Raw genomic sequence first — 27,120 nt, forward strand, 5'->3', positions numbered from 1 at the left:
CAGCAGAGGATGAGCTGATTATGTTGCAGCACAAGCCCTGTACTAGTGGGAAGGAAAAGAGAAGAGGCTCTAAGAAACCTCACTGCACCGCTGCAGAAAGTACATACAAGAATACTTACATAAATACTATAGTTGTAGGGAAAGAACAGAGCACCTAAAGACTTCAAACACTGTATTCAAGAGGAGGGGATGGACACCAAGACACAGGAAGAAAAACATCTACAGCAGGGAGATGCAGGAAAATTTGGGTTGCCCTGGGATAGCATCATTGGCCTGCACACTGACCCCTGTCCTGTGATTAAAAATGGATGCAATTTACAAGTACACTTCAGATTAACGGCAATACAAAAATGCATTTCCATTCCCCAGATGAGTAAACAGGTTCCATTATTTATGCCTTTGAAAACTTAAATCAGGTTCTTTAGAAAGATGCACTGTCAGGATGACCACCAAAGGCATTTAGCCTTTGTCACCTACACTCTCTGCCTGCAAAACACAGGGAGGCTGGTCAGTCCCACTCTCTCCCTTTGGGCATGTAGGGACAGGACAAGGGGAATGGATTTATCCTGCCAGAGGGGAGATGAGATGAGCTCTTAGGCAGAAGCTCTTCCCTGTGAGGGTGCTGAGGCGCTGGCACAGGGTGCCCAGAGAAGCTGTGGCTGCCCCATCCCTGGCAGTGCTCAAGGCCAGGTTGGATGGGGAGATGTTCAGGAGCACAAAGGAAGTGCTAAAACTAAGCCTGGGTCATGTCCTCCACCCAGTTTTAGTTTCCCAGAACTCCAAAGCCGATTTCAAGTCTACCAAAGCTGAGCTCTCCCAGCATCCCAGCCAGCACCACGCTGTGCGGCTCACTGCCCAGGTGTGTGAATGCCTGATTATAGTTAATAGGATCCTGCTTGATGAAGAAAGGATCATGCAGTTACCAGTCATCACATACTGCTTAACATGTAAATACATGCTCAGGCAGAACGACACTGCAGCACTCTGCTGTAATGCAGTCAAGTAATGGGTGAGAGCTCCAGGAAATGCTGCTCTGAGACATTGCCTCTAAGGGAAGCTCCATGTGTCTTGTTTTTCAAGCACACAACCACCTCCCCATTAAGGAACACACTGATTTCCCTTCAAAATATGCATTATAGGTCACAGGAGCACAAGATTTCTACGTGTCCTTAAAACAAAGCATGTGCTTCAGAGCAAACCGCATCGAGTGCAAGCATTTAAGGTACCACAAACTCCACTACACTCCCACAGCACCCAGCCCAGTGGAAACAACTGCTGTACCCTGAAAGCCAAAGGTACAGAGCTCATAAATACTGCATTTGGCAGCCACTTGTTAATGCAATCCTCCTGCGAGTCCTCACATGCCAGATCAGCAGCAGCAATACTGCTTTATGTCAGCTTGCTCTCCTTCTCTTTATCTATGGGGCACCTGAGCTTTGGAAGTAAGAAATCTTCCTCTCACTGTCTTGGTGCTTGGTCACAACCACGCTGTGTTCCAAGTTCTCCTGTTTTCCGTGTGGAATATAAGCAAATAGCAATAAACTAGGAATAGTCATTCTCAGCTGTGAGACTTAGAAGCTCACTATCATTGCTAGCAAGCAGATAAGCCACTTGTACCCGGTGTAAGTTACACGCTGAATTATTGAAGTGTAAAACTAAATAACATCTTTTAAAATAGAGATAACTCTATTTACTTTCAGGGCCTTAAAAGACTTTGGTCTGAATGCAAATCTACTTCTAATGAATCTTTCAATACAACAAGGAATGGAAAAAACCCTGCTTCCTATTAATCCCCTCTGAGACACAAACAGCAGTCAAAACAGGCCTATGCACAACAATATACCATGCCAGCAGTTTTCCAAAGGAACACAGAGATTGTGTGTCAGGACTTGGAAATTTTCCCATTTCACTTTGCAGCCCCGGCTAATCCTTGAGCATCCTGTCATGAAATATCATGGATACAGGTGTTCTATCTCATGTACAAGAAATACACTTAGAACCCACAAACACACGAACCCTCTGGCTCACCTGAGCTAGAAATGATGAAGCAAACCTCTGAAAATCCAAACTATTTCCCCTGTGCTGAGTGTATCCAGTTGGAACTGGATGAGCTTTAAGGTCCTTTCCAACCTAAACCATCCTGTGATTCTATGAGTCTCGTAACTAATGGGGTTTGCACCAGGGGTCTGCACCCCTAATCCAGTGCTGCCACGACTGGGCTGGTAGCACAGGGAGATGCTCCGTGCAGCTGAGGGGAAATCCTGTTCCCTGCAAGACATAGCATGGCTCAGTGAGAGTGGAAATGTCAAGATACAACCCCGAGAAGGTGCTACCATAGCTCTTGTCGAAGATTTAAATCAGTTCTTTAGTCAAGTGTGCAGACAGGGGAATGGCCAGAAAAGTTTAACATTTAAATGTTTAATGTTTAACATTTGGGGGTTGGAACTGGATGATCCTGAGGTCCTTCCCAATCCTAACTGTTCTATGATTCTAAATGACATTTAGACAGGCTGGGTTTGTTCATCCTGGAGAAGAGAAGGGTCGTGGAGACCTTGTCACCATGCTCCAGTATTTAAAGGGTGGCTACAAAGAAGATGGAGACTCCCTTTTTACAAGGAGTCCCACGGAAAAGACAAGGGGTGATGGGTACAAGTTACTGCTGGGGAGATTCCAACTGGAACCAAGGGGAATATTTTTTCCCAGTGAGAACAATCAGCCATTGGAATCATCTCCTCAGGGAAGTGGTGACTCCCCAACATTGGACAGTTAAAACTGGGCTGGACAGGGTGCTGGGACATCTGGTCTAGGTCATGCTTTGCCTAGAAAGGCTGGACCAGATGATCCTTGAGGTCTCTTCCAACCTGGGATTCCAGTATCCCAGACAAGCAAATCAAAATGGTCCTATGTTGAAGACCTGGAGGAACCACTTCTATAAAAGGATTTTGTAAGCTTTAGCCAGTTGTGAGAAAGGAGCAGGTAGCACAGAACACAGCACAGGACCATGCTGCCCTTTTTGCCCTTACACCAAGGAATATGGAAGTTCTGAGTCTGTGCTGCTTGTGTAGATCACCACCCACCACAGCTTCAAGACTGTTTAACTAAAGGACACATGAAGCTGCAAAGCACACAAGGGGCCAGAACACAGACCCACCTTGGGAGAGAACTGCAGTCCATACCCACAGTGTAACTGATAGTTTGTAGAGAATAAAACAGATGGGTTTAAGAAAGACATTAAAAGATCGAGACCTTAGATTCCAGTCCTTTGCTCTGCAAATCACGTCTACAAACTGCCAGATCTCCACCAGGCTGCTCTTGCTTCATGTTAGTTAACAAACAGGAGGTATACTCCCAGCAAAGACATGAGTTACATGTGAGGGTGTGCAAAGGTGAGAGAATTGGTCTCAATACCACTACAACATCACTATTTCCACAGGTGCACTGACAACATGATTTATTCCTCCCTCAAGATTCCCAGTCTTTAACACTTCCCTCCTCCTGCAGACATGATCCAGGATATTTTTAATCCAGTGTATTGTGAGTAAAGGACACGCTTCCCATTCCAACCTCTATGCCAAGTCTCGGCAGCATGGAAAGTGCCCTATTCCAACCCTGGAGATTAGATTTGTTCGACTGCCTTCTCATTCATTTCCCTTCTGCAAGTTCATAGGACACAGCTGTTTATTATTGAGTAAAACACGGTCAGTGATGCAAGCATCCACACATAAATAGAAAGAAGGGCAGCAAGAGGCCAGAGTTAACAACACAGAGAGTGGGATCAGAAACAGAACTTGGTAATTGAAATCAGGAAGGCAACTCAGTAGAAGTGAAGAGCTTTTTGTCTCCTGCAGAGAAGAGACAGGCGATGCCCTTCTAGATAGCACGGAAAGTCTCCTTGAGTACAACTTTTGTCCCAGTAGTTTTGCATTTAGAGATTTGACAAACCCAACTGATGCTGGATTAAAATATCCAGTGTCTGCACCTTTATTACATGCCGAGAAAGGAAGCTCCAGAGGTAGCAAAGCTGCAAATCAGGAAAGCTGCAAATCAGGATGAAAGGGTACATTGAAGAGGTTTTTCCAGCAGCCTGATTCACAGTGGGTGGTGCCCTAAACACTAAATTAGTCCTAGGGAAATGAATGGGGCTATTTGTGAAACAGAATAGCCTGGAGTTTGCCCCTGTGGAAGTGATAGAAGTCACAGAGAACAAGCCCTTCACCAGCCAGATTCACTGGTGGCTCTTCATCAAGTCAAGCTCAAAAACACTGGTGGAAACCGTCTCAGTACAGTTAATCACAGACCTGTTAAACAGATCACAACCTGTACCAGTGATAAGTCACGGCCAGCTTTATTTCCTAGGGTTTGGAGCAGCCCTCCCTCCAAAGAGATGCACAAACTGAAGAGATGCACAAACCTCCAAAGAGATGCACAGCTCAGATTCACCACCCATCTCCAAAAGCACCAACATCCCACCTCAACCAACCTTCTTCCAGCTGGAAAAGCACATTCCTAAGGTGAAATTAACCTCATGACAGCACTAAACCCTGTGAGCAGAGCAAAGCAAACCCCCCTCCCCAGGGCTCCCCAAAGGCTGCTCTTACCAAGTTTCACACTCTGCACGCGGCCTCCGATGCGGTCAGTCGCCTCAAGGACAGTTACATCCGTGAAGCCGCTTTCCAGGAGCGCTTTGGCTGCTGAGAGGCCTGCAAGCCCAGCACCAATGATCACTATTCGAGGCTGTCGCTTTCTCTGTAGGCCACTACTGAGAGGATCATCCGTGCTGTCTGCAGATATGTCACAACTTTGCATGCCGTCCAAGCTCTCTTTCTAAGGAACCTGAAGGGGAAGAAGCAAACAAGGGCTTTGTTCAGGGCAAAAACTTCTCCTCTGCAGTTCAAAATCAAAGAAGGGGAGCAGAAGATAAAGGAAACGTGGGAATTAAATCCAGCCGTCAAAGTGGGATGCATAAGGATAAGTGAGGTCAAACAGGGATGCAACAACGTTTTAGACTGGAGCAACAGCACTGGAGGCTCCAGACATCTCCACCCTCTTGTACCATGTAGACTATTTGAGGAGAAGTCAAAGGATTTACTACCTCCCATCTCTTTATATAACCTCCAAAAGTGGCAATTTTGTGGTAAAGACAAAGACAAAGCAAACCACGTGCCCAGTGCTGACAAGTCCCACAACACAGAGATGAAGCTTCACTTTGCCTCTGTGGCAACCACAAAGCATAAGCTGCAGATCAGATAACTAGGGGACTAGGTAAAGAGGATTTAGCTCAAAGCACGGAGATCAGAGATCAAACCAGTCATTATAGAAATGGCACAGATAGGAATGTTTCAACTGATGAAAGCCAACAAGGGCCAGCTCAAAAACTCAGCCACGGGAGGTAACCCCTGTCCTGCCACATCAGGGTCAGCTTCAGTCTTTGACGAAGAGTGGTTCAAACTCATACCAGCCCTCACTATTCCAATTCTATGTCCACCTACCCAATGTGTCTGACTGCTGTTCCAAGCAGTATCCTATTGTTCATGTACATCCTTAGCTCTCAGGTCCCATTACATTATTTCAGCTCATGGCCTGAGCCCATGGTTAAGGTTAAACCTTAATCAGTGACCAGCAGTGTAGGATGTCTTTAGAGAAGCATAGAATCAACCAGGTTGGAATAGATCTCTAAGATCATCAAGTCCAACCATTCTCCAGCACTGCCAAGGCCACCACTGACCCATGGCACTGAGGGCCTCATCTACGCATCTTTTAAACACTTGCAGGGCCGGTGCCTGCAGCCCTGCCCTGGGCAGCCTGTTCCAATGCCTGAGCACCCTCTGGGGCAGGAATTGTTCCTCAGCTCCATCTAAACCTGCCCAGGGGCAGCTTGAGGCCGGTTCCTCTTGTCCCATCCCTTGTTCCTTGGGAGCAGAGCCCAGCCCCTCCTGGCTCCATCCTCCTGGCAGGCACTTGTAGGGAGCCATCAGGTCCCCCCTGAGCCTTCTCTTCTTCATCTGAACCCCCCAGGTCCCTCAGCCGTTCCCCATGACCCTTGGGCTCCAGGCCCTGCACCAGCTCCATTTCCTTCTCTGGCCCCGCTCCAGCACCTCAATGTCTCTCCTGTAGTGCAGGGCCCTGTAACCAACTCTGCTTCTGCCAACACAGTTCCACCTGCCACTGAACAACACAACGAGTGACACTGAGCCAGCTCTGGCTGCAGTTGAGATATAAACTTCTACCTGCAATTGCATCAATCATCTCACTGTTTTCATCTCCTGACCAACACATCCCAGCTAGCAGATCCTTGTCATAGAGAGCCAGACATTACTGTTTGGAGAGTTATTTCCAAGCTCAAGTGAAACACGTCAAGCATCTGACGCTTTCTAGTCCCTGGGGAAAGAGTTACGACTCTTGTCAGCTTGACAAGTAGAAAAGCTGTGAGCAGCCAGACACAGGCACTGGTCTTCTGAGCAAGCTGGGTTTGAAAGCAATACAACAAGAGGTAGAAGTGAATGATTTCCGCCCTGTTCCACAATAAATAGTAAAGATCTGGAGCAGGCAGAGAGGTGGAGGATGCAAAGCTTCCTCCCTATAGCAAGCTGGTCAAGCTTCCAGCTGGAGACACCTCAAGACTTGCCTCTACTTGGCTTTGATGCTGATACATTCCTCTTGCGGACTTTGCTTGAGCCCTGTCCATCACTGGTCCTTTACCTCCCTTTCCAAGCACGTCCATTTATTGATTTTTAATCTAACAAGTTAAGAAGTGATGTTTCTCTGGGTTCAGATCTTTAATATGGGCCCCAAATATTGGGATCTTGGTATTCAGAGCTTCGGAGAAGCCCACCACCAGAATATGAAGGGTAAAGCAGTACGGTTATTAACTGGTACCCAGGAAAAGCCACATTAAGTGGTTGGTTCAAAGGAATGACCCTCTTCTGGCAGTACCAGCTTCCAGCAGTAAGGGATCCAATATGGATGCTGTAAGGCAGCACTAAGGTCTGGACCTCTGAGCCTGAGAAGCCCATGGACTTCTCCCCCATGCTTTTGCCAGCTCCTTTCTGAATCCCTCTTCACTTTTGGCCTTCACAACCATTTTTGGTGAGAAGCTCCACAGTCTGTTACCCTAATGCAAACATTAATGTTCTTTTGGTGGTTTCAAAACCGCTGTGTGATGAAAATTGAGGACATCCCCCAAAACTATGGCGGAAGAAACACTGAACACCCATTCCCTGTTCATATTCTCTGTGGTGCTAAGGACCTTCATATATGATCCTAGTCATCTCTATTACAGGAGGAAATAAATCTTAACCAGGCTAGTCCTTTGTGAGCCATTATAAACCCACAGCTGAAATGACTCTTATTCCAATCATAGCATGGTTAGGGTCAGAAAGGACCTTAAGACCATCTAGCTCATCTCTTCAGGACTTATTACAACCCATAGACATTCTACAACACTCTCCACTTCTCAGCCAGTCTCCAGAAAACACGTTGATCCAAGTATTTTAATTGACAAAGTAAAGCAACATCTTTTCTGCCATCTATATCCTATAGAATAGAATTGGTTTAGCTCCGTTCTTTAAGCAAAGCTTTCCTAATCCTGGCTTTGGCTAACTTGTGTGAATTCTTTACATGAAAGCTTCAGTTTCTTGTTCTCCTGTCCTGTTTCAGCATTTTAATATCTGGAGCATTGTGTGCAGTTCTGGTGCCCTCAACATAAAAAGGATGTGGAACTGCTGGAACAAGTCCAGAGGAGGCCACGAGGATGATCAGGGGCTGGAGCACCTCCCGTATGAAGACAGGCTGAGGAAGTTGGGGCTGTTCAGCCTGGAGAAGAGAAGGCTGCGTGGGGACCTCAGAGCAGCCTTCCAGTACCTGAAGGGGGCCTATAGGGATGCTGGGGAGGGACTCTTCATCAGGGACTGTAGTGACAGGACAAGGGGTAACGGGTTAAAACTGAAACAGGGGAAGTTTAGATTGGATATAAGGAGGAAATTCTTTCCTGTGAGGGTGGTGAGGCACTGGAATGGGTTGCCCAGGGGGGTTGTGAGTGTCCCATCCCTGGCAGTGTTCAAGGCCAGGTTGGATGAAGCCTTGGGTGGGATGGTTTAGTGTGAGGTGTCCCTGCCCATGGCAGGGGGGTTAGAACTGGATGATCTTGAGGACTTTTCCAACCCTAACTATTCTATGATTCTATGATTCTCACTACTGCCCATTCCCTTGATTCAAAAAATACCTTTAAAAAATCCTTCAAAACAACCTTTGACCAAAAAAGCCCCTGAGCACAATAGGTTTCCATCAGACAAATCTTTGCAGAGATATATTTTCTATGGTGGGCAACATTCTACCAACCCAGAAACATGGGTTTCCATTCCTGGCATTTGTACCCTTCAATCCTATGAGCTCCCCATCCCTTCCTCTCTGCTGATCTTAGTTACGCTCCAAAGGAAATGGCTCTTTTCATCAGCATCTGTGAACAGGACTTAACACCAACACTACCCTGGCAATAACTGAGAAATAATGTTGAACAGAGACTTGTGTCTCATCCTATTGATAGAGATATATTCTGCATGTATTCCTTTCTATAGAGTGCCTTCTACTTATGCCAATGGCAACCTAGAAACAGCATGAATGCAAATGCTACCCTACCCTTCCCTACCTTTAATCCAGCAGAAACAGTAACAAAGCTCAAAGGAAAGTCCACTTCATGGTTATTTTCTTCTCATTTTGTCAACAAAGCCTTGCAGGGCACAAGGAAGAAGCCAGAGAATTAAGGCAGTTCACAGCTCCTCTCTGCATTACAATGCTCTTGGTCCAGGCTATTCTTTGAGGACCTTTAAGGAAAAGGTCACCAAGGCTCCAGCAACTTAAAAATACAAAACCAAAATAAACAAGACCATTTCTCAAGGAAATCTGCTATTCTTAGCTCAAACACTCTTGTAGTACTATCCTTTGTGATGACACAAAGACTTAGGGAAGGCAGCATACTGAAAACAATGCTTGCGTGGGTAAAGGCATGTCTAGTTTGATTGGGGCTGGAGTGTTTTCCACCAGGATTGGCTTGTCTTACAAAAAAGTATCCTTCCTCACCTTCTGCGCTTCATATCACAGTGTAGATTATTTTATAGCCAGGAGCCACAGCTGAGAGCTCCCAGTGTTCAACAGATCATAACTATGGTCATATCTGATGGGACCCACCTTCACCCCAATTCATCACAGAATGGTTTGGGTTGGAAGGGACCTTAGAGATCATCCAGTTCCACCCCTCTGGCAATGGTCATCCCTTCAGGGTACTCTCTCAGACAGGCTGAGAGAGCTGGGCTGGTTCAGACTGAAGAAGAGAAGGCTCCTGAAGGGGAGACCTGAGAGCAGCTCCAGTGCCTAAAGGGGCTGCAGGAAAGCTGGAGAGGGGCTTGGGACAAGGGCCTGTAGGGCCAGGCCAAGGGGAATGGCTTGAACCTGCCCGAGGGGAGACTGAGATGAGCTCTTAGGCAGAAGCTCTTCCCTGGGAGGGTGCTGAGGCGCTGGCACAGGGTGCCCAGAGAAGCTGTGGCTGCCCCATCCCTGGCAGTGCTCAAGGCCAGGTTGGACACAGGGGCTTGGAGCAAGCTGCTCCAGTGGAAGGGGTCCCTGCCCGTGGCAGGGGTTGGAGCTGGAGGAGCTTTAAGCTCCCTTCCAACACAAACTGTTCTATGATTCCCATGCCTTCATTCATGCTGTGCAGTGGCATCAAAGCAACCAGTTTCATTCCTTGCAGATGAAACTAAACTCGAAGATGCACTCCAGGAGAACCAAAACGTGTCCTGTCCGCTAAGGAATACTCATTATGGGACCAGAGCACAGCAAGTCCAACTTGGAGGCTCCACGGACACACACATGCAGACTGGGAACCTCAGCACTGACTCTTTCACTTGACATATCACCTCATAATACCATGACATACCTATCTAGAAAAGGCTTTTTACACCTAAAATGAGGTTGAGACGAGCTGCACCCCCAGAAGAGGCTGTATTTCCACATGCTTTTCTGAGACTCCTGTACAGGATCCCAATTTTCCTTTCTAACCACACTGTTTGCCTGAATGTCTTAGTCCTTGTGGAGGATGCTAAGTTGACAGTCTTCACATCAACAGCCAGCCTGGAGGGTAAGATATGCATCAACGCAAATGCACTGCTAACCACACAGACCAAGCAGCTCCAGCATAAACCAGCCAAAAGTCACCAGGATCACTTTATTCCCTCTAGGTTTTCAACTGATGGGGATTACTCATCATCCTTAACCAGAAACCTAAACAATATTGTGCGTGCTTGAAAGGAACCGAGACAAAAAGAAGCCTTCATTTCAGCTGAAAGAACTAAATGGAAGCACAAGAAATAAACACACTACTCTCTTATTATTGTTTTAAGAGTGCTATTCAAGATACTATCAACACATGAAGGGGCATTGCACACACATGTGGTTATAACGCAGGTTTGGCATCACAACCTCCGAGTGTTCGCAAACAGGGAGTCCTTGACACCAAAGATTAATTCAATCTAAGCAGAGACAAAGGGAGATTGAGCAATCAAGGGCAGAAGCTGGAAGAATTCAGAGCAGAAATGTCTATTTTTAACAGTGGCACTAATCAGCTGTTGAAATGCTTCTCACCAAACACAGAGAGGATGCTGCTCGAAGCCTTTAAATCAGGATCCAATCTCTCAGGGACATTTATGAGTCCCCAGGAGACAGGGCTGTGGTGGTGGGAATGCTCCTGCCTATCCGATGGGCATGGGCAGATTTTCACAATGGAACTTTGTGGCCTTTGCACCTCAGAGATCCACCATGATGCGAATCTGTCTGTGAGCACGTGTGGTATTACCATAGTGTCTCATGTCTCTACATAGTGGTTTAGCGATGGAGCACAATAGATGCAATTATCTCTGCAAGGTCCTGAACCTAGGTCATGGCAATCCCAAGCACAAACACAAGCTGGGGGGACAAGGACTTGAGGGTGTTGGGTGAGAAGCTCCCCATGACCCAGCTCCAGTGAGCGCTTGAGCCAGAACCCCCCCCCCCCCCCCCCATGTGCTGGGTGCACCCCCAGAGCGTGAGCAGCAGCTCAGGGAGGGGATCCTGCCCCTCTGCTGTGTGATGGGGAGACCCCCCCTGCAGCCCTGATCCAGCTCTGGGGCAGCAGCACAAGAGGGACGTGGAGCTGCTGGAGTGAGGCCAGAGGAGGCCATGGAGATGCTGCGAGGGCTGGAGCAGCTCTGCTCTGGAGCCAGGCTGAGAGAGCTGGGCTGGGGCAGCCTGGACAAGAGAAGGCTCCTGAAGGGGAGACCTGAGAGCAGCTCCAGTGCCTAAAGGGGCTGCAGGAAAGCTGGAGAGGGGCTTGGGACAAGGGCCTGTAGGGACAGGCCAAGGGGAATGGCTTGAACCTGCCCAAGGGGAGACTGAGATGAGCTCTTAGGCAGAAGCTCTTCCCTGGGAGGGTGCTGAGGCGCTGGCACAGGGTGCCCAGAGAAGCTGTGGCTGCCCCATCCCTGGCAGTGCTCAAGGCCAGGTTGGACACAGGGGCTTGGAGCAAGCTGCTCCAGTGGAAGCGGTCCCTGCCCGTGGCAGGGGTTGGAGCTGGAGGAGCTTTAAGCTCCCTTCCAACACGAACCAGTCTGGGATTCTGGGATTCTCTTATTTCATCCACTGCATACAGAAGATGAAGCACTGTCAGTAGAACCCATATGCAAAAGCTCCACACCAGAAAGGCGATTTACTTAGCAGATGTAAAGACACTCCAGTGCTCAGGTCATTACCTCATTACTCAGTCTGGCACTACTTGTACTAGTGCACGGCTGTAATGAGTAACCTTTAGCTGAGCAACTGCAGCAACAACAGTTTCAATCATCATCTCTAATGCACTTTGCTTCCTCAGCTGAGGGAGAAGTGCCTGGGAGGATTATTCGAGCTGGAGCAATTTTATCTCTTCTAACACCTTTGCAGGTTTCAGACTCCAGCTGTCCACTGAGCACAGGACAGAGCAGATCCTATCTCTGAGTAGATACAGAAGTGAAGAGGAAGGAGATGTCTGTCACCAGTGCCTCCCATTGCTGTGCTCCTCTGCAGCTCCTGGCACAACAAACAAGCATTTTGTAACTTCTCCCTCTTTTCCCTTTTCATCAGCCTTCTCGGAAGCAAGCACATTAATTCTTATTGCTGTTACTTCAAGACGCTCTTTCCAAGCTCTCCAGGCTGTAAACATGTCAAAGGGGAAGATACGTCTCTTTTACCTCCTTTTTAATCCAGCACGTTGCACTCCAAAATCCTTTTCAGCATCACCGTTTCCACCAGCATGGGTTAAGCATGGACGCCCTTTCCACTCAAGACAGGAGAGTTACTAATGGAACTAAGTGCTCCACGTCAGTCAGCGAGTGAACCAAACCTGCTGTTATGAAGTGCCTTTGTGCAGTAGCTGTGCAAACACCAGCGAGGTTTATGGCATCAGAAGCAGACACACCTCATTTACTCAGCTACCTGGAAAGCTGCAGGAGCAGGATAATGGTCTGCAGCCATCTATGCACATACCAGGGCCCTTCCCAAGCTCATGAATGTGTCAATGACAGCAGACGCACCAGTGAGATCAAGGTTAACCAGTGCTATGCCTTGTAGGAACTCACCTTCAGTGGCTGGGATGCTACCTGGAGAGTGGCATTTCATCCTTATCCTCATGTTTGGATTTATCCAACTCAGTGTTTTAGTCTCAACAGGTATGGCAGGTGGATGTGGGCAACTGGAACATGTCACTCACCCCCACACCAGTCCTGCTGCCCTCTTTTGCAGGCATGGGCAGGCAGCAGGACTTGGTGGTGGTGACCTGTTCTGACAGCTCACAGACAGCCCCTGAAATTATCTACTCCATCCTGGTTCAAGGAGGACCATCACCAGCATGGTCTCCATGAATGCAGTGTTTTACAGTACTTAAAATAAGTAAGATAGATACAAAATCCCTGCTTTTCCCCATCCCTGTGATGTCATTCTCTTGCCCCTCATCACGTCTTCATGCTTGACCAGAGCCAGGACCTTTGCCAACACCGCATGGGGACAGGAGAGCCCAAGCGAGCAATTCTCCCTGGACCACAACAGGTTTTGAGTGGAGCATCTCCATCACCTCTGCAGCACCCTCTCTACTGCATCCCACACCACCAGTACAACCCAGTTATCCTGTGCGCCACACCTTTGCCCACCAGCCCTGATGACGGAGATGACCATGCTCACCTTGCTCATCATGCCCCATCCCTGGCAGTGCTCAAGGCCAGACTGGACACAGGGGCTTGGAGCAAGGTGCTCCAGCGGAAGGGGTCCCTGCCTGTGGCAGGGGTTGGAGCTGGATGAGCTTTAAGGTCCCTTCCAACCCAAACCAGCCTGTGATGTTTTGCCTTCTTACACCCATATTCCTGCACCACAACGTTTGGTTTGCAAGTGATCACACCAAGTAGCTCCATAAGCCTCCTCCACATTCCCAAGCCACCAAAAACATGTTAACTGGGAAAAAACTCTGTCTTTTTGAATGTTCAGAGGAGATTAAAACAAAAACACAACAAAAAGGGGGGTGCTTTTTGATGAGGAAACCACTGCACTTTTATGGCAGCGATCCAAGTTGTTTTAATGCCTGCAAACATCCCTCGAGTCAAATGAACTTGTTCAAAGCTGATTCACACCAAGGCTACTTTTTCAACTGGGTAGTTGTTGACAAGCAGAATATATTTAACAAGCCCCAAGCATCTTGGCACAGAGCATAAAGACTTCCTATTCTGAGTTGGGTCTTTTTAAAGCTAACATATGGGTAGAGCAGGTTGTCTGCCACGGGGCACATCCATACAGTGCTTGGCACTAACAGAACGCAAGGATATCCAAAAAAAAAAAAAAAACCAACAACGAACATCATGCCAAGATCACAGGGGCTGAATCACCCCATTTCAAACTGATAGAATGCACCATCATGTGGTTTTCAAATCCTTGTCTGAGGGAAACAAAAATGAATCAAAATAATTGGCTGATTCTCAAGCGTGTTCCACTACCATGAAAATCACAGTCATAGAAGGGTTTGGGGTGGAAATGACCTTCTAAGGTCATCTAGTCCGAGCACCCTGCAATGAGCAGGGAAAGTCTCTCCCCATCTTTCTTACAGGTCCCTTTGAAGTACTAAAAGGCCACAATAAGGTCTCAGTGGAGGTTTCTCCAGGCTGGTCCAGACCAACTCTCTCAGCCTGTCTCCATAGGAGAGATGCTTCATCCCCCACATCATTTTTGCATCCTTCCTCTGGACCCTCTTCAACAGGTCCATATCTTCCCTGTACTGAAGCAACATCTTTGTCATCCTGCTGGCATACACCTTGGCCAGTGGGTCAGCATCTTGATTTGCAGTATAAAATTACAGACTAAGATGATTTCCTTCACCACCAGAAGCTCCCATGCAAGTGCTAGGAGGCAGCCATCATCCCCGAGTGATTCCCAGAGGAATGGGCTGAGAATGAAGTCGAAGGCCTTTCACAAACACACGGCAAGGGCACCCTTGGTAAAATCATGGTCAGAGTGAGCTTTTGGGACAGTCTTGGAGGCACAAGTCTCTTCCTTGCCCTTTTTCTTCTGGTCACACAAAGCTGGTTAGTTCTGCTGCTGAGACAATGACTTCCCTGTGCCATGCAGTCTGGGCTATGGAGCTTCTCCTTGCCCACGCAGCTAGTTGAGATTAGACCACTGTCACGCTGTGGTTCATGTGCCAGAGGCTACAGCATTACACAGGACACAGTTAAAAGGAGTTTCAGAGCAGTGACAAAGAGCAGAGCTTTGGCATGTTCCTTGCACAACAGAGGAGCAAATCCAGTAAATCTGCTGCTCTACACATCCCCTGAAGATAGGATGAGTATACGCTGTAGCATCCCCTTCGATTTGGAAGGTTAAAGAGATAGATACAAGACCCACCTAGAGGGCAACCCACAACATTTACCTACTCCATCACCAGAAGCAGCTTACACTGTCAGAACTGTCCTCTACTGCACAAGAAGCTGGAGACGACAGGGACACCAGGGTGGTGCTCACCCTGCTGCAAAGAATGGCATATTCGTACCTTAACCCTGGTGACAGAGATTGTGATCCAGCCAAAAATGTTAACAGCTTTGGTTTCCACATCCTACTGACCATCAGAGACTGAGAGTCCAGAGGAGGCCATGGAGATGCTGCAAGGGCTGGAGCAGCTCTGCTCTGGAGCCAGGTTGAAAGAGCTGGGCTGGGGCAGCCTGGACAAGAGAAGGCTCCTGAAGGGGAGACCTGAGAGCAGCTCCAGTGCCTAAAGGGGCTGCAGGAAAGCTGGAGAGGGGCCTGGGACAAGGGCCTGTAGGGCCAGGCCAAGGGGAATGGCTTGAACCTGCCCGAGGGGAGACTGAGATGAGCTCTTAGGCAGAAGCTCTTCTTTCCAATAGCTCAGGCACAGAGCCGTTGCAGACGCAAGCTGGCCTGCTTTCCCCTGTGTCTTTGCAAGCCTTCCAAGCTCTGGTTGCTCCCAGGGTGGGAATCTTCCCCTTATTTCCAGCTCCTCACTCACACTCAGTATTGGGAGATACCTGCTAAGATTCTCATGAAAGCAAAGCTTTCAGGACTATAAAAGGAAGGAGATACAGACAGTAAAGTATGGGGGAAAAAAAGAGGTTATAAACTGAAAACACCAGCACAATGGCTAGAACAATGCTGCAAACAAGTTTCCTGCAGAACTTGTGTTCCGAGTGCCAAAAAGAGCTGTACCCTGTCCCATCTGCATAACTGGATGATCTTATCTTCACCACCCTCCTTCTTGTTCCAATTGTTTGGGCAACTTAATGGATAAAAGCAGCCGAATTAAATAGGATCCATGCCCATGTTTGCACAACTCCGAAGACAATCAGGTCTCAGTCAAATAAACACTGGGATCCATACTACATTTGGGAATTCTCTGTGGTTTGGGGTTTTAAATTCACTGCAGCAAGCCTTGGAAGCAAAGTTCCAACAGGCATCTTTTCTTCTCCTCCCATCTTCTGTAATAGGAGAGTGAGACACGGAATGGCTCCACATGCACAGAGGCTCAGTACTACTTCCAAGGCAATGTGTACATGAGGAGCATTTCAGGACACACCATATGAGACATGCTAGCCCGAAAGCAATTAGTTTTTCCTCACCACTTCTTAGAAGCCAGACCTAACAAACTGCCCTGAAATAGCAGCACCACTCTCTAAATAGCATCAGTTCTCTCTTTGAAAGCAACGCCCATACTGAATCCTTGACTTCAAGCCATGCCTGAGCACTTACCACATCTTTACCATTCAAGCCACAGGGAAAATCCTTAAAGACAACAGAAACATTAAGGGATGAGAAGCAGAATTAGGAACACCACATGGATTTACTCCCACTGTCACTGGGTTGGCTTCAGCCTGGAACAGACTAGAGAGGACTCCAGGAAAAGGATACAGGAAAAGTATTAGGTTGCCCAGAGAAGCTGTGGCTGCCCCATCCCTGGCAGTGTTCAAGGCCAGGTTGGACACAGCGGCTTGGAGCAAGCTGCTCCAGTGGAAGGTGTTCCTGCCCATGGCAGGGACTGGATGAGCTTTAAGGTTCTATCCAACCCGTTCTGTGACTCTATGATCCATTCTATGTCTCTCCAGGTGGAGCTGTGCTGAGGGGACTTCTGGGTTCGTGCTTTCCACATTAAAAGGCAAGCCACATGCTCCAGACTTAAGGCAGCAGACACATAACCAGGGTACAATGCAATACACACACACCTTTCTCCATCCCACTGTCTGCACATACACTTTGCACCTCAGACAAGAGCCCAAGGCAGGGGAATTCAGCTTGGGAAGCATGTCCTTAGATCTCTATGGAGTCTGGATCATGGTTGGCAGACTGGCTTTCTGAGCTTTTTACCCACCAGAAGCTCTTCTTGAAGGAGACAGATGTTTGCCCCAAGGCGTTTGAGGTACGGTGTTATATATACACCTCCTAACTGATTTGCATTCAGGTAGTCTAGAGACACCCAGAGGGAATCAGCAACTGCTACAAACAACATCTTATACAGGAGGACCTTGTATAAGATACACTTACATATATATACATATATATATGTACACACACCTATATATATATATATATAAATATAATACCCCTGCTGTAAGGCAACAGAAGCAATTCACTCTGCTGAGTGATCCTCCTCCTCCTCAGTGCTAGGGACACAGAGACAGAGAGGAGAGCAGAAATAGCTCATGAAAGATAAGAAAGAGAAGGGTGGGAGAAGATGGAGATGAAAACACAATGGTGACACCTTCAGCTTTGTTTCTCCCTTGTTGCAACCTTCAAAACAAAGCCCAAGGAGCTTTCGTCTGGAGATTCCAACATAAAACCTCCTCCAGTTGACTTCTTGTGCTTGGAGGTTGCTAAGAACAGCCTGGAGTGCCATAGGATGCATACTACTGATGGACTATCACTTCCGCAAGGTGCCTTTCACTCCTCCTCAACGCAAAACCATCTCTTCTCCATGACAATCAAGCCATTTTACTGAAACAAAGGGATGTTCACTTTGCATTGCTCCTCTTCAGGAAACTGTCTCCAACAGCTTCACAGAATGGAGATAAACATTGCTCGGAAAGAGAAAAATTAAACAGCACAGGCTGAAAGGGGGAGGAAAAGGAGAGATTTTAGATCCAAGAGATTTTTCACAGAGCAGGAAAACCTGCCACGTGGTAAACAGCACAAAGGAGGAACTGTGACAGTGGTGATTTATCTGTTCTTGCACAGCCTTCCCATGTGACTGGGGGGTAAAAGAATGACAACTCTATCCATAACTTGCTAAAAATACAGCACAATTGTGATGTGCTGCACAAAATGAGCTCCCATCTAAACACATCACGCTTTATCCTTTCAATACTTCAGCTTCGCCATATGTAGAGCAGCATTTGCACCTACCTGTGCCAGAAAAGCAGATTGATTAATGCCCTCGACTGAAAAGGAATCAGTGTGAAGTATCAGATACCCACCAGGGCTGAGCTATGGGGAAGAAAGAAGAGATAAGAAAGGAAATCTGAACTCACTGCTTGTATCCATCCTATGCATGCTGAAATCCATAGAGCAGGAAAAATGTCACTTCTAAATATAGCAGACACCTCAGTTATTGTATGATGCTTCAAAAGCAACAGAGAGATAAAGTGGAGTTTATAGGACAACCATTTAAACTTAAATGAGAGCAAAGACTCACTGAGCAAAGTCTTTTCTTAATTCCCTTCCTGTTTGGACAGTTTGATCCACTTCATTTTCCCCTGCAAGCACAAGGGTCTGTCCTGCAGTGAATGGAAAGGCTTTTCTTTTCTGGGATAACTTCCAGGTTAAAGAGAAAGGATTTACACTTGAATGAAGCATAGGCTGTGTATTTGGACAATGTGTTGTGAAAACTTGGGAAGGAAGCAAAGCCTCCTCCAGTGAAAAAGGGACTCAATTAACATTCTCCAACCAGGCTTCCTAGCGAAAGAACAGGACTTGCTGGGGGACATGTGATGTGAAACTTGTTCTCTTCCTCACAATGGCCCTTTCTGAAACACAGGCCACCGGGTTTTGACAGACACAAGGATCTTTGCACAGCTTTCCAAGGGGCTGCTTGCCACAGTCAATGCCTTGACTCCAGACAGAAGATGTCAAGTGTAAGGCCTAGGACTTCGGCTCAGGCAGCTTAAAACAGTGCTTAAAGACCTTAATGGAGGCCTGGAGTGACACATTCACCCTGTGAATGCTGTGGATCCATGCTCAGCCACAACCTCAAGATGAATCCTCCCCAAGAGCCAAGAAGCATCACACACCTCTCCACCTTGTCTTCTTGTAAACATACAGCATTGCACATCTGGCTTGGGGCTTAAAACACGATGTAAAGGAGACACCAATGCCCAGTCAAGCAGTGTTTGTGGGCTTGATCTGCAGCAGGCAGTGACAAGACCACCACAAGGGTGGTCTTGGTCTTGAGAAGCAATCTCAAGTGCATGCCTAGCTATCACCCATGCGGGAGGAGGGAAACAACCTCCACCATTATCTTTTTCCAGCTAAAGGGAAAAAAAGGCCACTGGCAATTTAATAGTCCTTTTATTTCTGACTTCCCTTATCAACTGCATGACAGAGCATTCTTCACCCTTTAATACAGGTCCATGTCTAGCCCAACTCAAAGTTGATGATGAATTGACTATTGGATGTTACTTCAATACACAGCAGAGTGGGATGGGAAATAAAACTTATTATCAGTTGCTATGATGCAGCAACTGACAATACTTAATATATATAAATACTTACATATATATATTGCTATATATATATATATATTGCCATAGCAAGCATGCAACCATCACCTCATTTAACACCCTGGGGAGACTATCTGTAACAGAGCACTCTCTGCATGCCTCAAACCGAAATGTGACCAAGACACACAGCAACAGAAGGAAACACTTACCTGGAGCTACCCACCACCAGTGCCTCAGCTAGGAGGACAGGCTTTGTTTTTAGTGAAAACAAGGACACAGACCCTCTCCAGAGCCTCTCCCAGTAATTTAGATGCTGAATGTGAACTATCCTTTGGAAAAAACAGGATTTTCCCTGCTGGCCATGCTCTTAGCTCAGGTACTAAATCAGGTGTGGGTAAACTACAGAATCAGACTGGCTTGATAGAAGGGACCTTAAAGCTCAACCAGCACCAACCCCTGCCGTGGGCAGGGACCCCTTCCACTGGAGCAGCTTGCTCCAAGCCCCTGTGTCCAACCTGGCCTTGAGCACTGCCACGGATGGGGCAGCCACAGCTTCTCTGGGCACCCTGTGCCAGCGCCTCAGCACCCTCCCAGGGAAGAGCTTCTGCCTAAGAGCTCAGCTCAGTCTCCCCTCGGGCAGGTTCAAGCCATTCCCCTTGGCCTGTCCCTACAGGCCCTTGTAATAAGCTATAAAAACTCTTCTGCATTCAACAGCTATTCTCTAGTTCATCTAAAATAAATTGGTGGTTTGGAAGTTTGTCTACACTGAAATGTACCAAACCAGCTCCCCTGCAATCTCTTCTCGTCATCCAATATAAAAGTGATTTAAGGGGTTTTGTTATTTAATCAGATTTTCCATGGGAAAGTCAGCATGCTTTAAATTCACACCCCACTTTACAGTGGAATCAGTTCCTCCCATGGACTCGTGCCTACCTCTTAACCCTTGCTGGCCTCAAAATCACAGATGTCAGGACAGAATGAATCAGAGAATCCTCTAAACTTCCCAGATAAATGAGCTGCTCAGTAACACACTTAATAGAGTTTACATTTGCTTAAGACACTTAAAGATTAAGAGGTCTACTACTGTCTTTGCTTACTACCACAGCCAGGGGTTGGACAGCATGACAAGCTGAAGATGCTTTTTAGATGAGGTAAGCAGGCTATAAGTGAAAGACCCAAGAGGCCAAATGTTGGGCTCAACTTGAGCCTTGTGTCAAACCCCTCCATCAATCCCAAGGGACCCCACACAACATTCGGACAGGGTATGTTTCACATAGACACCCATTACCTCGAGCTAAAGATCCCCTTGGCAGATGCAGCTTTTGTACCCAGCCATGTCCCTTGCTGATACCTTCTCCTGAGAATATAATGGGTGGGGACAACTCATAAACTGTGGATTTGAGCACATGGCTGTCAATAAATAAGCTGGCTGATGGGAAAATATAAACACCCATCTGCAAGAGTCCAACTTGGTTTGCATTAGGTCTTTGGAAAGAGTCAGTCCCCTCCAAATGTTTTAAGATGGGTAAATGAAGTAACTGCATCTTCCCAGGAAAGAAAGAGGAGGGTATTTCAATAGTCATAGAAAGGTTTGGGTGGGAAAGGACCTGAAGATCATCCAGTTCCAAACAGCTTCTTCCTTCCATGTACAGAACTGGTCACACCAAGCCCTGTGCAAGCTTTCTGATCCTGTCAGTTGGGCATCTTCACTCTACTGGAAACAAGCTTTAGGATTAGGAACCTGCTGCAAAATCCAGGTGTAACACACACAGGATGTCCCTCTCTGCTGTATCGTAGAATGGCTTGGGTTGGAAGGGACCTTAAAGCTCATCCAGTTCCAATCCCCTGCCACAGGCAGGGACACCTTCCACTAGAGCAGCTTGCTCCAAGCCCCATCCAACCTGGCCTTGAACACTGCCAGGGATGAAGCATTTACCACTTCTCTGAGCAACCTGTTCCAGTGCCGCAGCACCCTCACAGAGAAGAACTTCTGCCTTATATCTAACCTGAATTTCCCCTGTTTAAGTTTAAATCCATCATCCCTTGTGCTACCACTATAGTCCCATGCTAGATTTAAAACCAGGGATAAAGTTATCCTGCATGTTTTATTAAAAGATACCTCTGGAAGATTTAACCATTAGAAAAACTGCTTGTAAAAGTGGAATTGCCCGGCTCACACAAGCAAAGCCTGAAAGTGCTGCAGCTCCCTGCTCTGGGACTCACATATTAATGTAAACGCTGCAGACATAGACCCTCTGCCTCAGAAAGTCCCTGAAGTGATGAGGACACAGCACTGTATTTACACCGCTGCTCCACTGCACATCATCTGTGTCCATTTGTCACCAAGCACATCTTCCCCTCCCTGCTCCAAAGCAGATTAAACTTAATCTACTTATGTAGTTGTGAAGCGTACTGCCTATTATCCACTTAGACAGCTAACAAGATCTGAGTAACAGCACGTAGGCACCGATAACCGCTGCCTGATACCTGGTACAGATTAGACACGTTCTTTATCTTCCAGCCCTTGCAGAAGAAGGGGTTGGGATTCGTTCAAAGGCTGCTCTGAAGGCTGGATCCAGGTAATTGTTTAATATTGTTTGGGACCCATAAACACATCACGTTTGTTTCCTCTTGATCTCCTGGTGCTGTCCTATCGCAACTGTCCCGTTATGAAACTCCTGATAGATCTGGTGTGCATTGAAACCCTCAGTGGGGACAGCGGCAGCCCCCATCACCTTTCAGACCCCTTCTAGCTCCCAGATCCTATGGAACAATAAAGGATGCATGTATCAGCAGGAAATGGAACGTATGCCTGCCCAGAAGTGATAAGGCTATTCAGAAATGCAATCTTTATTAGCTCTGACACTGTTCCATATCACATTCCCATAAGATCCAGCTAAGAAAACAAACTAGATGTAATCAGCATCAAGTGGCTGCTTGACAACATAGTTCCTGGAGCATATTATCAAGGGTTTATCTAACTGGGAGAGCACTGAAAGCAGGTGCAGCCAGGCAGAAGAGCTGTGCAATATTTCCATTACCAGTACAGATGACAGACTGGAATGTATGGCCAGAAATCCATCAGATGATTCAGCTGGGAGGATCTGCAGTGCTATGGTGTTCAGGTTTACGTTTCCAAATGATCTCGATACACTGATCCAACATCAACAAGAGGGAATAGTTAAGAAAGAGAAGTCACAGGTACAAGTGCAAAAATGGGGAGCAATTTCCTATAGGGACTCCAGAAAAAGCTCTGGCATTTTAGAGGGTCAAGGTATAATTGTGAGGTTCAATATCCCACAGCCACATAAAGGCAAACTCAGCCTGCAGGGATGATCCATGGGGAGTTTAGCTCTTCTGAGTTGAACACTCAGTCTTTAGCATCTGTTTTAAGCACACATTGCTTAAAAACAAGCTAATGGCCATCAGTGTGGCTGGAAAGAGCAAGAGTCCATGGGTTTATCAATACACTGGGCTATACTAAGAAGGACAAGAGCCAAGAGCTTGGGGAAATGGCTCCTCTTCTTAGCACCAAACAGGTTGCATCTGGAGCACCATCCAGTTTAGCTGCACTCCCAAGAACACACTGACAACTGGACAGAGTTCAGTGGAACACTGCTAAGGTGGTCTGGTCACTGGAATACGTGATGGAAGAGAAGAGAATGAGGGAATGGGGCTTGTGTAACTTGGAGAAGAAACGGAAGTTAGCAGGGGATCCAATTTCTATCCTCAACTAAGTGAGGCGTTACAGGGAAGATGGAGCCAGACTCTTGTCAGTGCGTAGGAAAAGAAGGACAGAAGCAATAGGCTTAATTCACAGCAAGGGAACGTTGATCATAGAATGGTTTGTGTTGGAAGGGAGCTTAAAGCTCATCCAGCTCCAACCTCTCCCACGGGCAGGGACCCCTTCCACTGGAGCAGCTTGCTCCAAGCCCCTGTGTCCAACCTGGCCTTGAGCACTGCCAGGGATGGGGCAGCCACAGCTTCTCTGGGCACCCTGTGCCAGCGCCTCAGCACCCTCACACGGAAGAACTTCTTGCTTACATCTAGTCTAAATCTACCCTCTTTCAGCTTAAAATCACCCAGGAGGATAATATTCCTCACAGTGAGAGCACTAAGCATGGCATAAACCTGCCACACTGCCTGGAAAAGGTCTGAAACATGATCAGAAGCATTCACAAGAAACCTGCCTTTGATTCTGGCTCTGCTCGGAGCAGGAGGCCAGACAAGGGCTCCAGATATCCTATGCAAACTATATTACTCCTCAGTTCTAAGAGACTGTTCCCTAGAAGTGCTAAGGGATTTTGCCCAGTAACCTACAGCACCCTATACCTGTTCAGCGATAACAAGTACTTTAGACTCAAAAGCTGCCAACAGAATACTTTCCACATGACTAGAGATCCCGGTAGCTGTAATTAAGGGAGAAAAAATGCAAACAACACTAAAGCTTTCACTGCTGTTTGAAACAAGAGAAACTGGAGATTCACATCACACAAGTTATCATACAAAAGCTCTGCAAGGAAACTGAGAGGAATTCAAAGGAGATACATACTGATAGTTCAGACACAATCCAGACTGCTCCTCCCTACCTGCTCTTCCCACCACAGTAAACAGGAGTCGATGCCAAGAGGTATTTCAAACCTGTCCAGACCAGCCTTCATTTTGGTGCTAGCTTCTCCAGTTGTCACAGGACAAAGGCTCTCTGTATGCAGACATGCCTTTCACACACACTTCCCACTCTCTCCCACTGAAAGAGCGTAAGAGGTGTTAACAGATCTACAGGAAATGCCTGTAATAACACAGACAAGAGGGGTTTTTTCTCCCCCCCCCCAAGACAAAGTGATGTACTTTAATACAGTTCAAATTAAACTTTCCCCAAGTATCCTGTAAAATGACCCCTTTACAACCTGCCAACACAGAAAACAGGGTACAAAAAGGTCAGTGAATGCAAACTGTGGTGCTTTGTGCAACATGGACACCTATTCACCTGCAAGCAGCAGTACCCAAATTCACTGCACCCACAAGACCAGCAGCACTCAGATCTGCCCCTGTCACTCCACAGCCATTTGGGATAATCTTCCTGAAATTACAACAATCACCTTAAAGCAAAAGGCCAAACGCTCTTCTAAGGCTGGCGGGGTTGTTACCCGGTTTACCTCAGCAAGTAATGTTTCTAATGCTTATCTGCTGCATTTTCTATCATGTTTTATGTTTAAATGCTACCTCTCCTCTCAGAATCAGCTTTACCAGCTTCACAAACGCAGGAATAACTGTACCCTTCACAGAAACAAGTAGTAGCACGTACAAATGAGATGCACAGAGCATACCCAGTGCAGGGAGGTAGAAGGTCACTTGTGAAGTATAGCTGGAAGGTCAGCTCAGGAAAGCATAACTGCCCAAGCGGGTCCTGGGGAAAGCCTTGGGGAGAGCAGCTGGCAAAGACCTCCACCTTGTTCTGTTCCGGAACGGCCTGTGAAGATCCATAACACATCCCTGCAGGAAAGGGCACTTGAAGAGCACATGCCTTGTTTTTATAGAGGATAAAGAGACGAAGCCTTAATGAAACCTGTCATGACAAACACACTGTGTTGCTGTCAGGAAGAAAAGAAGTATCCATCATACCTCAAAGTCAGTCATACAATTGTGTCTGTGAGCTCAGTAGAGGAAGGTACCAGCTGGAGCACTGCAGGCAAGTCTGGTGCTCTGCAGCTCAAGAAAGCCCTGAGGAGATGGACTCAGCGGTGTTGGGTGAGGAAAAGCTCCCCATGACCCGGCTTCGGTGAGTGCTTGAGCCCAGAACCCCCCACACCGTGTGCTGGGCTGCACCCCCAGAGCGTGAGCAGCAGCTCAGGGAGGGGATCCTGCCCCTCTGCTGTGCTCTGGGGAAACCCCCCTGCAGCCCTGATCCAGCTATGGAGCAACAGCACAAGAGGAACGTGGAGCTGCTGCGTTAGGGTGAGAGATACCGTGTGTGCAGGCTGCTTTCTTCCAGACCTTCTGGCTGCCCTTTCCCGCTGGATTCGATACCTGCAGAGCACCTCAAAATACCCAGATAATGATGCTGTGGTAGGATTTATGTTGTAGTCCAGCTCTGGGGGCAGCAGCACAAGAGGGACGTGGAGCTGTTGGAGCAAGGCCAGAGGAGGCCATGGGGATGCTGCGAGGGCTGGAGCAGCTCTGCTCTGGAGCCAGGCTGAGAGAGCTGGGCTGGGGCAGCCTGGACAAGAGAAGGCTCCTGAAGGGGAGACCTGAAAGCAGCTCCAGTGCCTAAAGGGGCTGCAGGAAACCTGGAGAGGGGCTTGGGACAAGGACCTGTAGGGCCAGGCCAAGGGGAATGGCTTGAACCTGCCCGAGGGGAGACTGAGCTGAGCTCTTAGGCAGAAGCTCTTCCCTGTGAGGGTGCTGAGGCGCTGGCACAGGGTGCCCAGAGAAGCTGTGGCTGCCCCATCCCTGGCAGTGCTCAAGGCCAGGTTGGACACAGGGGCTTGGAGCAAGCTGCTCCAGTGGAAGGGGTCCCTGCCCCTTGGCAGGGGTTGGAACTGGAGGAGCTTTAAGTTCCCTTCCAACCCAAACCAGGCTGGGATTCTATCAAAGACAGGGCCCAAGTGTTCCCAAAGTCTGCTGGAGAGAACTGAACCGCACTCTCTGCACAGTAACAAAAGGACAAGGGGTCAGCAATTTTCAACTGCAGCACAAGAAATGGAAGTCAGAAACTAGGAAAATCCTGGTAATGGTTAAGAACAATAAAGGACTTTACAGGATCACCCATGGAGGATGGGGGAAGTCCATAGTGATAATTTTGGAGGCTTTTAACAACTGTGTTGGGCAAATACTGGCTGGGAAAGTTTAGATAGAGCTGACCCAGTCTTGGGGCAGGAGGTCACATTAGACAATTTATGAAGAACCCTTCCGGCCTTGCTTGTAACAGGAACATGACACAGAACATCTCAGGAGCAGCCCCAGAGCACAGAAGCTTCCCTAGTACTTCTGTAACCTGCCAGAGCAATGCCATAAGATCTATCCACATAGAGATGACACAACTAACCAGCCTGGCAAAACAGGAGCTCCCCAGCACAGCTTCCCACTGGGATAGTCGCTCTCACATCTCACAGCACAGGGATGGTTGTTAACAGGAGCCCACCTGCACTTTTACTCCCATTTTACCTCCTTCACGTCTCACCCTGCAGCCACTCTCTCTTTTCTTCTCTTCAGGCCTTTCTTCTGCTCCTGCCCGGAACATTTTCATGTGTAAGACCTTCAGAAGTGGATCCCTTTCATGTTTTAGGGGAAGCCCTGAGCAAAACGCCTGTGCTTCTCTAACAACAAAGCCTGCAGATCCAGACTTCACCTCCCCTCCAGCACTGCCTGTCCCTCTGCTCCGCTGGGAGCCTGGTGTGGGAAACCCCACCTCCATAAACTCCTCATGAAGAAAAGCCAAGTTAGCATCGACCAAGACCTGCAGCCTCCAAGCGCTCCCTACCACCTCGCCCAGCTACTGAGAGCAAAGCTGAGTTTATGCAGTGCTCTCTTCAAAACTTGGGATCCCTTCCTAACAATCCCTATCCCCCAGGGAGCCCTCCACACTCCCGAATCCCACACCAAGGGGATCAGGGAATAAAAAGGGTAATGACCCAGTGCTTAACTCTGAAGGCCAGGGTCACATTCAGCCTTTTGTCAAGTTCTCTTTCAAGTCCAAACAGAGGCACCAGATACTATTGCATAACTGGAGCAACAGTGTGACTATAAAGGGGACATTTGATTTAGCTACTACACATTTAGTCTACTACAGTACTGGAAGCCCTGTGCTTCTGTAAGCACTAAGGGTACGCAGTGTTTTGCAAGTTCAGACCATCCAGGCAGCAGA

The 27,120-nt window shown here is 47.7% G+C and overlaps 1 protein-coding gene across 1 annotated transcript in view; it reads right to left on the bottom strand.

Annotated features, from left to right (window-relative positions):
- Positions 1–27,120, bottom strand: part of SMOX (spermine oxidase) — a 55,008-nt gene that overhangs the window by 20,752 nt on the left and 7,136 nt on the right. The window contains exon 2 of the mRNA XM_065661939.1: positions 4,599–4,833. Coding sequence (XP_065518011.1) covers positions 4,599–4,806 — 208 coding nt within the window. The 5' untranslated portion in view covers positions 4,807–4,833. The remainder of the gene's footprint in view (positions 1–4,598; positions 4,834–27,120) is intronic.

This window comes from Lathamus discolor, chromosome 1 (genome assembly GCF_037157495.1).
Source record: "Lathamus discolor isolate bLatDis1 chromosome 1, bLatDis1.hap1, whole genome shotgun sequence".
NCBI lineage: Eukaryota > Metazoa > Chordata > Aves > Psittaciformes > Psittacidae > Lathamus > Lathamus discolor.